The sequence below is a fragment of the Vanellus vanellus genome, assembly GCF_965231255.1.
Source record: "Vanellus vanellus genome assembly, chromosome: 1".
Taxonomy (NCBI): Eukaryota; Metazoa; Chordata; class Aves; order Charadriiformes; family Charadriidae; genus Vanellus; species Vanellus vanellus.
In genome coordinates this window covers 66,445,496-66,459,126 of record NC_138905.1, presented here as the reverse complement: position 1 = coordinate 66,459,126, position 13,631 = coordinate 66,445,496, and the positions used below count along the sequence as shown (strand labels likewise).

Sequence of the window (13,631 nt, the reverse complement as noted above, 5' to 3'; positions counted from 1 at the left end):
AAACATCCCTTTCCTTTTGAAAAGAGCCTTTTGTATGCTTTAAAAGTATTCAGTAAACCCTGCTTAAATGGCCCTCAAGCAATGGCTGCTGCTGCTTGTTACAACAAGTTTTGACAGTATAACAGCTAATATTTTGTATCCACAGCTCCAGGCTACTGGCTACTAAACTGAACCAGTGGAAAAGTGCAACGAGAGTTTGACCGTATTTTTTTCTAGAGGATTGCAGGAAGAAAAATAGTCCTCTAGGTATGTATTAGCTCTGTGGAACCGTATGTAGCTCACAGGTCCCTTTGAGAGATGAAGATTCCAGTAGCAAATTTGGGAATGTTTTCTTTATTAATATATAACATCCAGACACATCTCTCAGTAGCAAACACTGAGCGTAAAGCCCATTCAACAGGAAAATGTGTGAGAATAGCAAAAGCAAATAAAGAACGCTTGCAGTCTGGAGATCTGAAAGATACGGTCCTGCTCAACCTTACCTCATACGCGTCCTGGCCAGTGTCATAGGGGAACTGGCAGAGGATGTGCTTCTTGATTTAAAGAGTTTGGCACAAACTGCAGCCCTGCCTCGAACAGAAGTATACCTCCTCGACCATTTCCTGACAGTCCTGAGAAAGGTGTCCTCCTTTTCTGCCTGTAGTTAAATGCCAAAATGTAGCCCTTGGAATATGCATGTCAGCTGAATGAGAAATTCACGCAGCAACTGCTGATTTAAGATGCTTCCATAAAACGAATGGATGCATGATTATTTCTAATAATAATCTAACACAAGAAGCCAACGATACTTTTGCATATGATTTTTCTAGATACTTGATCCCTAGAAGGGATTATTAGGCTATTTGGTTTAATCTGCTGTTTACCCCGATAGCCTTCCCAAGCCCGGTAATTTCTATTTGGCTTGTGCCTGTTCTGCAGCAGACTGTCCGATCTTGACAAGAGAAGATATTAAGGCATGCTGAGTTTACTGCATGTTTCAACGGTTAATCGCTTTTTGTTGTAAATTTGTACTTCTGATTTGTATTTCTGTAGTTCTAATTTACAGTCATTGTTTCTTTCATGTCTTTGCGTGAGAGATTAAAAGATACGATATGCTTCGTACGACATGGCTATGCAAAATACAAATAAACTAAACAGTCCAGGAATGAAGCCCAGGACTTGAAACTCAACTGCCCATACCAGTCACTGAAACAGTTTTAAACTGGGCCAGTCCATACCTTCCTAGCCACTTCCTGGGCATGGATCAGGAATTAGAGCAGGGCAACCATTATTCTAAACAGGCGGTTTGGATGTGGCTCTTCCGTTTCAGCAGATGACAGGCTCGACTAGCACAGAAGGAGGCTGTCACGTGCCAGTTGGCCTCAGTGCCCAAGAATGGTCTTAGATGAATTTAATATATGAATACAGAGGTATGCCCCACTGAAGGAACTTTCTTGATAAACTGAACCAGATTAATTTTCAGTCAAGCTGGACAAAATATTTTTCCATTCTCACAGACGGATAAAAAGTAGAAACCTTGAAAATGCTGATAATGTATCAGAAATTAAAAAAAAACAACCAACCAACCAAACAAACAAAGCAATTAAATTTTGGGTCATTTGCAATATTTCCAGCTCAGTTTAGAAATGGTTGGCATAATTAGGTTACTTTTTGAGAGGAAGGCTTTTAAAAGTGAATTTTTATTTTTTTTTTCATTTAGAAAATGTTGAAACGGGATGTTTTAACAACTTTGAAACTGCTGGAAACATTTCAAAACCAGAAATATGAAAATTGATCCCTTCCAGCAGAGTTTCAATTTGATGAATAGATACCATTAGCTGAAAAACGTTCCATCAAAGCATTTCTAGCCAATCCTATTTTAAGTTTTTCACCGCAAGACATTTTTCAAGCCTTCAAATAACTTGGTGTCTCTTTTCAACACCTACTCCTGTACTTCAGCTTTCTCTTTTTTTTCTATATTTCCATTAAACTATTTCAAATTCTAAGGCAGTCCCAAAATCATGAAACATCTGAAGTCTCAAGAGCAGAGAAAAGATGTAGGAGCTAATTCTACAAGCAATTGCACAACTTATAGTCTCCATTTTTGCTATTTTACTAATGAATTAAACAACCTCCCATATAGTACTTCATAAGACAACAAATACTTAAACAGAAATGTGAAATATTTTAATTGCCAGGAATTTCACCAAAAAATACTTCATTACCAAAAAAATTAATTTAATTACATTTACTGCCAAAATTGCTAAAAAGCAATCAGTATACCATATAAATCGACATAAAAAGCATATTGCTTAAATTCCTCACTTCTGACAGCCACTCAATTGACAAATTATGAGAGATTTGCTATGATGTGAAGGTTGAAACCATCTGTAGAAGTGCAGACAAATTGGGTTTCCCAGCCCCTTTTCATGTTAGACTAGATTTGTCTCTTTTATTACCTTTTTTATGGGAAGTTTGGTTTAAGAATTAAGAGACAGTTCTGCAGACTGGAAGTTTCTTCACACCCCTGCCAAGGAAACCTGGTGGGTACTGGAGGATGGACATGTCATCAGACCAGGGTAGCACCTCACATATGTAAGTATTATTTAAAGATTCAGAAATGGTGGCAAATTCAAAGATTGCCTAAGTTTTTAGAGGCGAAAGGAGATACACTCACGCTGCTGAGACAACGTTAATTGCCAGCACTGTAAACAACGTTCTCACTGGTCTCTGGTACAAAGGAAAAGAAAAATTATCTCAAACTACAAGCAGTTGTTTCACAACTCTTTTTCTGAACTGGTAATTGCAGCTTGTCTTCAATGCTAAACGTTTGCACAGAACAGGACACCTTTCTGAATATTCACCTGAACGTGCAGCATTATGTTTTTACCATTCCTGTTCACATGCTGGGTAATCTTGGGAATGCGAAGAAAATCTTCTTTCACACACACCTACTTATGATTAGTAGGAAATCTTCCAGTGAGTTCGATGAAGTTAACACTCCTGGTGATTTTCCTTTACTGACTCCTGTCTTTAATGTCATCGTCATTGTCTTGATAAAATTTTATAACTGAAAGTATCCTGTTTTCTCATGGTTTTCTATTTAAAACTACTCTTTCAAGATACGGAACTTTGGACAAATTTATATTTTTTATTTGGGAAAGGCATGCCTATTTGGGAAGTGCGTGAATTCTATTTAGCTCAAAATCTCTGCAATTTTTATAAGTATCCTCAGAAACATTTCCACCATAAGAGTCTCCTTGATAGCCAGTCTTTCATATTAGGCAAGTACTTCAGAAACATCCCCATCTTTTTTTCTGGATGCTAGGGAATGTTTTGAGCAACGGTTTCTGTACTAAGGCTTCCAACAATTTGTTGTTTGAAACTTGCCTCTGAAAAGTTCTGCCCGTGAATCCATTTGCAAACATGCACATTGGCACACTTTCCGTTTCCAAATCAAATTAAATTCATTTACGTTTTAGTCAGTGCCCTGAGAGCCTATACCCCTTGATGCTTAACATTGGAAAAGCATACTCCACAAACCAATGATCTTGAATGGAGCGAGAGGCCAGGCAGTGCCGTGATGTAGCTGCCCATGTGTATAAGGGGCAGATACGTGTCTGACGTGGACCATACTAAAGAGAAAGTACTCTTGCCAGCAAAGGAACAGGGGGAAAGGAATGCCCGGAGAAAAAAGGGGTTATATTCTCTTTTGACCCACCTCTTGGTCTATATCTGATCTTGGTTCTTTTAAATATTTAAAGTAAAGTGTCTCTGTAACTTTTTTCAAACATATTTTTCTTTAACTTTTAATTTGTTCTCTTGTCCATCAGCCGTAAGGAACTTCACTCTGTCTATAGTGACCAATCTAAAGGGAAATCTTGTGTCTGGAATATCAGAAGTCAGCTCAATCAGATATATTAATATGTCTCTGATTTTCTCGGATTTGGAGGGAAGCAGGATCTTTGTCAATTACAAAAGGTCTGGGTCCAATAAATCTCCCTTATCCCCATGTATATGAACTAGTTGGTCCAACCCATCATTTCAGCTGTTCAGTTTTCCTTGGGGAAATTCGAAGAACATTAAAAGTTGCTGGTGTTCATTTTTACTCAGCATTATCAGATCTTCCACAATTACCTCTGTTTCATGCAAATCCCTGCAGATGGGGATATAATGCTTTGTCATGCCTCAGAAGGTGGCAGGTGCAGAGTCTTATAGTTTCTCTCATAACCTGAACCCGTCAAAACACCCGACTTAAATTTCAACCTGCAAAAATAGCCTTTCACTTAAAAGCCTATGTGTGATCTTCTCTGCCATTGTCATGGAGGAACATACTTTGAAGATCTTCCTCAAATCTTTTGACTCTAGCCCTACTGAGAATGTCTTCCCTCCTATGATGTTAACTCAGTCTGATGTCTGAATTTGTTCAAAACAGCCATCACCATCTACTGGCTGGTATATCACTTCTTAATGCTAATAGACCTCTATGGTAGCATGTTTCTTGACAGTAAGGGAATAAAATGGAGTCAGGTATCACTGTGATTTACTCCATCTTTACAGCACATAAAATTATTAATCTCCTGTCAAAATCATTTTATCTAAGTCATATTCTTTATTAATGCATCTGATAATCTATATCTGCCCAACCACAAGTGGAACATGCTCTTTTGCCATTTCAAACTCCACGTATGAGACTCTGGATTATGTGACGTACAGCAGATACAGGGTATTTCCCAAAACCTTATTAGTCTTCTCTTAGCCCACATTACCTTCTGTTTTCCAGAAATCAGAAGGAATTTGCCACAACAGCTGTGTATTCATGACCCTCAGGGCATGATTTGTGTGCTGCATGTGACTGCAGAAGATGGTTCTCACTTTTGCCCGACTGGGTCATCGTCTTTTGCCTGCAGTGTAGGAAGCAAAAGATATTGCACTGGCCTCTCCTCCCTAATTCACCAAATGTAAATTATTTGCCTCCACTTCCAAGGCTTTTTTCTGGCCTTCCTACTTGTTAACTCCCACTTAATCTCAATAGGTGGCAACCCCCATCTCTGCTCAACCCATGTCTGCCCCTCTTGCCTCCCACTAAACAAAACCCCCGCTTTGGGCTTGGTCCCATGCTGCTCTCACACTTGGGAGGATGTCTCTGTAAGCACCTGCAAGAAAACCTCATTATCCTCTTTCAGACAAGAAAACGAAATGAAAACACATCATAAGCCCACTGCACTGCCATTAATCACCAACGTACCATAGCCGTAACAAGGTTCACACCGCTCAAGTGTCATTTCTGAATTGTCACGGTTATGTTTACTCTTATCCAGCATTATATAACGAGCATCTCACACAGATGATGAGACCCAGCAAAACACTGTGTCTCTTTATCTTCATCATGACAGATTTGTCTTCCAGCTGTTATAACAATTTCTGTATTTTTCATCTGCATGTCTTTGCAAAACATGTATGGAGGAAGATTATTTTGTAAAACTCTTGCTTTTACTGTGTACCACTGCTGTCTGCATGTCGAGTACTTCTGCATTGCTGTGACTGCCTTCACATTTACTGTAAATAAATCTGGTCTCTGTGGTATGATTACCCCTCTGTTCTACCTTTACACTGCTGAATTAGATGAATTTCTGGTTTTCACAGCTTGTTAACACTGATTTTGGAAAGCATATTTTTCAGTAACCCTACACTTCTTTCCCCCAAACCCTTATTTCCCTCTGGTGAGAACTTTGTTCTGACCAGGCGATGAGCTGTACCGTAAATAATTTGATCGGTCTGTTAACTGTTCAAATGTTTATTATTTAGTTTTATCACATTTCTCTGTAACAGAATGCTCAATTGTTTCACACAACAGTTACTGGCTCATGAAGAAAAATGTTTCTTTCTTGTATAACAGTCCTGCACTGATGACGGTAGTCTTCACATTCGTTCAAGCCGTTTCCGGTCCCCTTCATGCTTGCTTTGGCACAGTTGAGAAGAACTTGCAAGCACACTACAGGGTAAATCTGTTCTTTCTCCCCCTTAAATGTATCTAGGCAGGGTAAGTGAACCTACAGCTTATACTCTGTGTGTGCGCGCGCGTGCAAATGCATGCATGCACACACGTCTGTTTAAAGGAACCAGAACTAGATGTCAACCATCAGCTGCCATCAGCAGGTTGAGAGCTGTCAGGGAAGCAGCTGACAGCCAACGGGAGACTCGTGCCAACTACAGCAGGAGGACCCAGGACACTGCTCTTCAGGGAAGAGCACGTCTATATTACAGAATGGCCACGCGTGGGATGCTCCATTGTTTTCTTACTCCCTCTAAACTGTAGTAAACTGTTGATCAAGGGTAGGGTTCCAAACTTGGTAGGGTAAACTTTAATGGTAATGGTGTAATCGTGAGTAGAATATTTAGACGAATAAAAAATGATCCTGTAGAAGCTGAGGCTCTTTGCAAGGTTAACTTAAAAAAATTCATTGCAAAAGAGCAAGAGTGAACAGCACTCTAGAACTCTCTAGCCACTCTAGATGGCTAAAATATGCCCTGCTGGCAGGGAAGCAACTGTGTTCCCAGCTCTGTTATAAACATCGGTTCCCCATGAGAACTGATAATGAGATAGTGAAGTTCTGCAGGACCAGCAGGCCTAAAAAAATGCAAAGACAGCAGAAAGTGCCCACCATTTGCAGAGGACATGCAAGGAATTTTAAACATGTGTCCCTAGAGCTGGATGCCAAAGCTCCTCTTATTACACTCTACGCAATTGGCTTAACCTTCAGAAATGCTCCCAACTGGGACTTTGATGTGCTTGGTTCCTTTGAAAATGAAGAGGGATGCTTAACTGGCAAAATGAATTAGAGCCCTTTATTAATCAGATAATCTGAGCCAAAATACAGGTATAACCAAGCTGCATATATGAATTTTGGACACTTCTAGAAAAGAATTTACTTGGATTAAAGATAAATTTTGTTAGGGCAATCCCACACATCCAGCTCCCATTTATTTTCCACATGAACTCTTCCTATTCATTGACAAACATCTTAATCATTTTGCCCAAATCTACTGGAAATAAAGGAGGTGTCAAAAAATCCCCAGAACAGTTGCACATCTAATTCAACATTTTGCCAAAAATGTTATACCCTTCAGAAGAAAGCTCACAGTCCTCTAACTATATAAAGGTACCATAAATGTAAACAGCTTCCTAATCTTTTCACTTGAGCACTCCTCTGAGATGAGAGAATTAATAGTCCTTGTAATTACCAGGACAGAAAATGTAACAGCAGATGTCGTATCTTCATTAATTGTCTAAAGCTCTTAGAAATTTACAAAATTATTTATCACACTATGATTCTTTGCTATGAATTCCACAGATTAATTATCCATTACACTAAATATGATTATCACTTCTTGACCCACGCAGTGAGCAGTAATTGAGGGTCCTAAGGTGGTGATGTTGTCACTGAGAGCAAAAAGCTATTGAAGAATCGTCCATTTCTTTGATGTGATCCTGTTTGTCTACAAAGAATATCCAAACTCTTATTTATCTGAGAATAAGAGGAGTCAAACACATGGAAGGGTTTTGTTTGTTTTGTTGTTAGCAGCAAGCCTGAATAGCTCTCCTTTCTGCTTTGTTATTTCATTTTGTTGTACTTTGCTTTCCCAAAGCCATACTATCCATTTTTTGTTCTATCTCTGGCTCCCTCTTCTTCACTTTTGATTTGGTTATCCTTGTTATGTTTCTTTCCCATACCCAGACACCTATACTATAAAAAAAATCAGTACCCAGCCTCTCCGTTTGCCAGTGAAACTTCTGGGGTCATGAGGTCAATATTGCATCGTATTTTTCTGTGATTGGGTGGTGGATCTTTTGTCTCAAGTAGCTGATTCCTCTGAGAAGCTTGGCTGCTCTTCACTGTCTAGCTGAACAGAAAGCAACCATCACACCTGCCAACATAACCGTATCACAGCAGTTCTAGTTGCCTTTTTTAATGTCTTCGACTCCCAGAGCATGTTTTTATTCTTGTATTAAACAGAAATGGTCTGCTTTCCTTTTTACCATCTATTCTTCTACTTTCTGAAATGTTTCTTGTGCTATTCTTTCCTTTCCAAATTTCCTTCTTTTCTTCAATGAAATCTCATTAGTGATTTTTACTTCTGCTGTCTTTGTGACACTTTTAGATGTCTTCTTTTTGAGATTAGGAAAACTAACTGAACCCATCATTTAAAGAGAGAACATGCTATCCCTATATAGCTGACTATTATTTTCTTTTCTCTTCTCTTTATACTGTCTCCTGGACTATTTGCTTTCTGGATTTTCATTGAAAGTTCAGCTGTGATTCCATAACATAACAACACACAATAATTAACCATTATTCTGTAATAACCCTCTCACAGTCTTTTATCTTCTCCATATCTTCCAGAAGTCCTCCTTACAACTCAAGTATCTTCTTACTCTTACTACAGTAGTTTCTTCTCCACATACTTCAGTCCTTGTTGCAGGAGCTAATTCCCAACCCACTGCTACAGCTGGAGCCCCAGACAGCAAATAACTGAATTGGTTCCATGATGCGTATCACCCAGTGTGGGCATACACTGGGACAGAGCTTCCTGCATCATCGTTTGGGAGATACAGCAAAACTGATAGGGCTAAATTAGCCATTCCTCCCCTCTACCATACAGCAACAGCTGCATGAGACCAGAACTGTGCAGAATTTACTCAGCCACTGAAGGATATGGCTACATGATATGGACTCTCACGCCAAATGCTACCACCCTACGTATGAGACACAGATATTTCTGGAACACACAAACATTTATGGCTTCATTCTCAGAATGATGATGGAGAACACTTAGCACTTCTACCTTAATGAACAGGAACTATGATGTTCAACACTGTGGACAACCTTAACTTTATCCATAAAGATGATAAGGAACTCTATGTACATTTGAAGAGCAGAAGAGATGGCATGATTCACTTTTCAATGACCACATTTCTCTCAGCCTAGACACTGTATTTACAATCTTGCAGTTCACAAAATTCATGTGAGTGATTGTCTTTTCTTGTCTATCCAAGTGTTTACGTATTAAAATATTGCCAATTATCAACAACGACAGTGTGTCTGTTCCTCCTCTGGAGCCAGAAAGTATTAATATATGCTCACTGCCAGTGTTATTAATGCTTAATTTAATATTTGTGCCAATAAAGTTGACACCCATAATCTAATAATGGTTTCCTTTTAAGGAGGAAAAAGTGGGACTTAGGAACTCAGTTGAGATGTGGAACCCTGTGGTTTAAGCCCCGATGTGTTAAATAACAGGGTTTTTTTTAATCCAACAATTGCAAGTTGGTTAGGGTTTACGAATGGAAAAACAGAAAGATGGTTGACTTTGAAGAAATGCCTAAAAAGAAGCTCCTGTTACTGTACACAATGCAATATCAAGGCAAGCGTTGAAGAGTCAAATTTTCTAAACAGCAAACCTGGGTTGACCTCCTGGGACATTTCTGTATCCTTCACATCCCACCTGTTTACACATCAACTTTGGCTTTATACGACACCTAATATTGACTCCCTCTCTAAAAACCAGATAGAGAAACTAATCTTTTCAGAGCCCAATTTTCCCAGCTCCATATTTCCACGCGGAGCTTCTACCATTCGGACCGAGACAACTAACACAGTGCGTGATCGGAATACGCTCGGTAGTTAGCATTTACAAACCGCAACAAATCCACGATCCGCGCTGGTGGAAGCACGCCACGACCCCCGCAACCCCCCCGGCGAACCGAGCATCCCCGGGACGGCGGGGTCGGGCCGGTCAGGGTCGCCCCGTCCCCGTCCCCGCCGCCCGCCCCCGCTGCCGCGCCGAGACGCGCCCGCCTTCACCGGCTGGAAACTCAGCGCTCGCCTCAAGCGCAAAACCCGGGCAGAATCCTGCAGGTACCGGGGCCAGAAAGAAGAATCACTCCTCTTTCAGCCAACAGGTTTTTGTTCGGAGATACTACAAATAACCCGGAATTTGCGGTGAAATCTGTGGGCATTAGAAGAAGGGAAGAAAAAAAAAAAAAAAAAAGGTAACAGCGGCGGTAGCTCCAGCGCAGCTGGGGCACATGCTGAGGACCTGCTGCTTTTCATGACTCGGTGTTAATTTATTTAATTTGCACTGTACGCTTGTTGTTTGTTGGCCATAATTCAGGCTGTCCATTTGCCCATATGGAATGCCCTTCTGGCAAAAATTAAGAACAGATCCTTGGACTAATTTTCAAGCCCCCTCCTTCCAAGTACCGTGGGGGCCAGAGCCCACTGTACAGAATAACGCAAAAGCGCAGAGCCGGTTCCGAAAGACCCAGACAATCCTGAAATCAGTGACCAAAGACACCACCGTTAGGAGTCAAAATCTTGGTTTCGACCCCGACGATTTTTCTGGCTTCGGAATATTTAAATTGACCTGATTTCCCTCCTTGTCCCGTCCCCTCCCCCCAAATTTCCCTGGACAAGTCCTGGACCGCACCGCACCGGAGGGCCGCCCTGACTCCACAGGTTCCCACTCAGCGGCTGCCTGAGCGCTCCCCTGCCGTCCTCAGCGACTAACGGAGGGGATGTAAAACAGCTCAAACCCCGCTCAGAAAGAGCCGGGGGCTCTGTCAAGTTTCATCGCGGGGCTACTCTGAGCCGCGGCTTGGCGACCTGTGTCCCGAGCCCGGAATGCACCCGCAGCTGTGCCGGCTGCCCTCCCCCCCCCCCCCCGCCCGGCCCCGAAATCCCCCACCGCCGCCCCAGTTCCCCCCCCTCGGCGCAACCTGCTGCCACACACCAAACACAGAAGGAGGGCTGGGACGAAGTAGGGAGGGCGACCGGGGCGCAAAGCACGCGTGGCGCGCCCGTCGCACGGAAACGCTGCCCACCCGTGACAAGAGCATCAAACACTGCCGGCTCCCCCCGCGCACCACCCCAAAAACACATGCAACAGCCCGCGTCCGGGCTTTGCCTGAAGAGAAACTCCCGCCGCGGGGAAAAACCTCGCCGACGCGGAGCGACGGGGAGAGGCGGGGTGGGGGGTGGGGGGGCAAACGAGCGAGCTCTGGGGGAAAAGGGTCCGTCTCCGGCGGCGCGGCACCAGCCGACGGCCGGGCTCTCCCGTCGCTGGCCATTTCTCTCCCCTCGACGCCCCTCTCCTCGCTCCCCGTCCCCACGTTTCGCCTCGTTGCCCCCGGGGAGCTGACCCCCCGTGTGTGCGTGTCACCCCGCGACGGCGGCTCGACGGTCCCGGCGCTTCCCTCGCTGCTTCCCGGGCGCGGGAGCCTCGGCGAGCTGCGAGAGGGAGACGATTTTAAAGCGGGCTGTGTGACTGCTTCCCCCCCCCCCCCCCCCCCCTTCCGCCCCCTCCGCACGCAGGGATGGCAAAGGAAAAAAGTTGCGCTCTCCGGCCGCCCACGCCGGCGCTGCCCGCCCCGCGGCGGCGGCAGGACGGGGGGCCGGCGACGACGGGGCGGCGGAGCGGCGGGTCCCGGTGCCCGGTACCTGTGCCGCCGATGCCCTGACGGGCGGTCTCCAGGGGGAAGATGCCGGCGCACTTCTCCCGCTCCACCTGCCCGCCCAGGCACAGCTCCGAGATGATCTGCAGCGCCTTGTGGCAGAGGCTGCCCACGCCGTCCTCCGCGGGGAAACTCATCTTCTGCCCCGGCCCCGGCCGCCCGCTACGCCATGGCCGGCGCGGGACGGCTCCGCGCCCGACCCGCGCAGCCTCCCGCGGGGAGCGGAGCGGAGCGGGGCGGAGCGGCGGCGGGAGCGGGAGCGGCGCGGCGGGCGCGGCGCGAGTGAACCCGCGCTCTCATCCGAAGAAGTAGTGAAGGGGGAAAGGGGGGGAGGAGGGGGGGGGGGGGGGGAGGGAGAAACACAAAAAAAAAAAGGGGGGGGGAGGGGAAAAAAAATAAAAAGAGGGGTGAAAAAAAAATAAGCATCCACTTAGCAACGCCTTTTGTGCCTAGCGGGCTTCGGTAGGCGGCTCGGCCAATGGCAGCCCGGCGCGGGGGGGCGCAGGCGGCGGGGGGGCTCCTCGCCTCCCCCGGGGAAACTTTTCCTTCCCCCCGCCCCGGGCCGGGCCGGTTCCCGGGGTGACGGCCCCGGTCGGAGCGCGGCGGGGCGGGCGGCGGCCGCCGTCAGGGGCTGCGCGGGGAGGAGCGGAGCGGTGCGGTGCGGGGGTTGCGGTGGTGCCGGCGGGCGGAGTCCTGCCCCCCCCCCCCCCGCCTCCCCCCGGTGGGACCCCCGAGCCCCGACGGCAGCGGAGCTCCTCGGTCGCTCATCGCGCCGGCAGCAAGAACAGAGTTTATTGCCCACCGTTCCGGTCGTTTTTTCCCGAAACGTTATTTCTTAGGTGACCTGAGCAGTTAATCTTCAATACCGTCTACCCAGTAACGCCAGATAACTTCATCAACCGAATCACCACCTCCAGTACACTCTTCAGCAGCAGAGTTACGGAACAGTTGCCTTCGGCTATTTCTCTAACTTGTGAAGGAGTTAGAGTCACCTTATGATTGCCCGGTCTATTTCCTCAACAAGTTCTGTGAAGTTTTTTGTTTGTTTGTTTATTTTTTAACAGGTCTAAAAGTTCCAGGTACTGCCTGTGCTTGAAAATACTTCCAAAAATCAATGCGGCATATGCTGCTAGTTGTTGTTTCAGTTATTGGCTGCATAGCCGAACAAGACTTAAGCTGTTAATTTGTTCATATACTTACTGAAATTCTGATACATTTTTATGTTTGTGAAGAAAAATGCTCCTCCTTCGATGGCATATGTATGTCTTTCAATACTTAGTTCTATTTAAGCATAGTTGAAAGGAAGTCTGCTAGCAGTTTGCTTAACCGCACTGCCTCTAGTCTGCTGCTAGGGTGTCTTGGTTTCATAAGCATGAGAAGTTAACTTGTGAACTGCTGTGATTTTTTTTTTCCCTCCAGATTTCGAAGTTTTAATCTGTTACACGAAAATTAGTAACTCTAACAATCTGCAAAGTTTAACATTTGAAAATTTTATAACCACCAATAACTGTAAGTTAGGAAATATTACAGAAATGTGTATTCCAGTTTTAATTCTGGAATTCTGTACTTTACATAGTATAGGTACTTGTAAAAAACACAAGATGATACTTTGAAAAATCAGCCACTTGGCATTTTGAAGACTCATGCATTTATGCATATGAATTGATACACATGTATTTTTCAAAATCTTAGGAAAGTGATAGACTCTGTTGTATACAAACTGTAACACCAGCAGAAATTCTGTTCCATAAAGATATTTCACAGATATAAGCAGATATTTCAGAAATACCAGATGCTACTGAAGAAATCATTCCCTGTTCAATGCATTTCCTGAGACTAGACTAGCATTGTCAAAACTCTGTTATTTCTCGAAAATGTTCTGACAAATCCTAGAATGTTTGGGCCGTAACTAATCCAGGGCACAGAACTGTGTAGTATTATTTGAAGACTCATTTGACCCTCATAGGGACCTAAATCTGTATAATTATCTCATGAAAAGAGGCTTGCCAGCAGTAAAAAGGTATGTACATTATTTCATTGCAGTGAATGCAACTGATGCCTGCTTCCAGACTTCAAAATATGAACATATTTACTGTTCATGTGACATTTACAGTCCTGTTCCCAAAATTCTGTCATG

The 13,631-nt window shown here is 44.3% G+C and overlaps 1 protein-coding gene across 2 annotated transcripts in view; it reads right to left on the bottom strand.

Annotated features, from left to right (window-relative positions):
* Positions 1-11,631, bottom strand: part of SYT10 (synaptotagmin 10) — a gene marked incomplete at both ends in the record, with an annotated part of 37,033 nt that extends 25,402 nt beyond the window's left edge. Inside the window, one exon of one of the 2 annotated variants that reach the window (XM_082498218.1) lies at positions 11,481-11,631. In XM_082498218.1, coding sequence (XP_082354344.1) covers positions 11,481-11,631 — 151 coding nt within the window. The remainder of the gene's footprint in view (positions 1-11,480) is intronic. The other variant, XM_082498219.1, reaches the window with a different exon arrangement.
* Between the last annotated feature and the right edge of the window lie 2,000 nt (positions 11,632-13,631).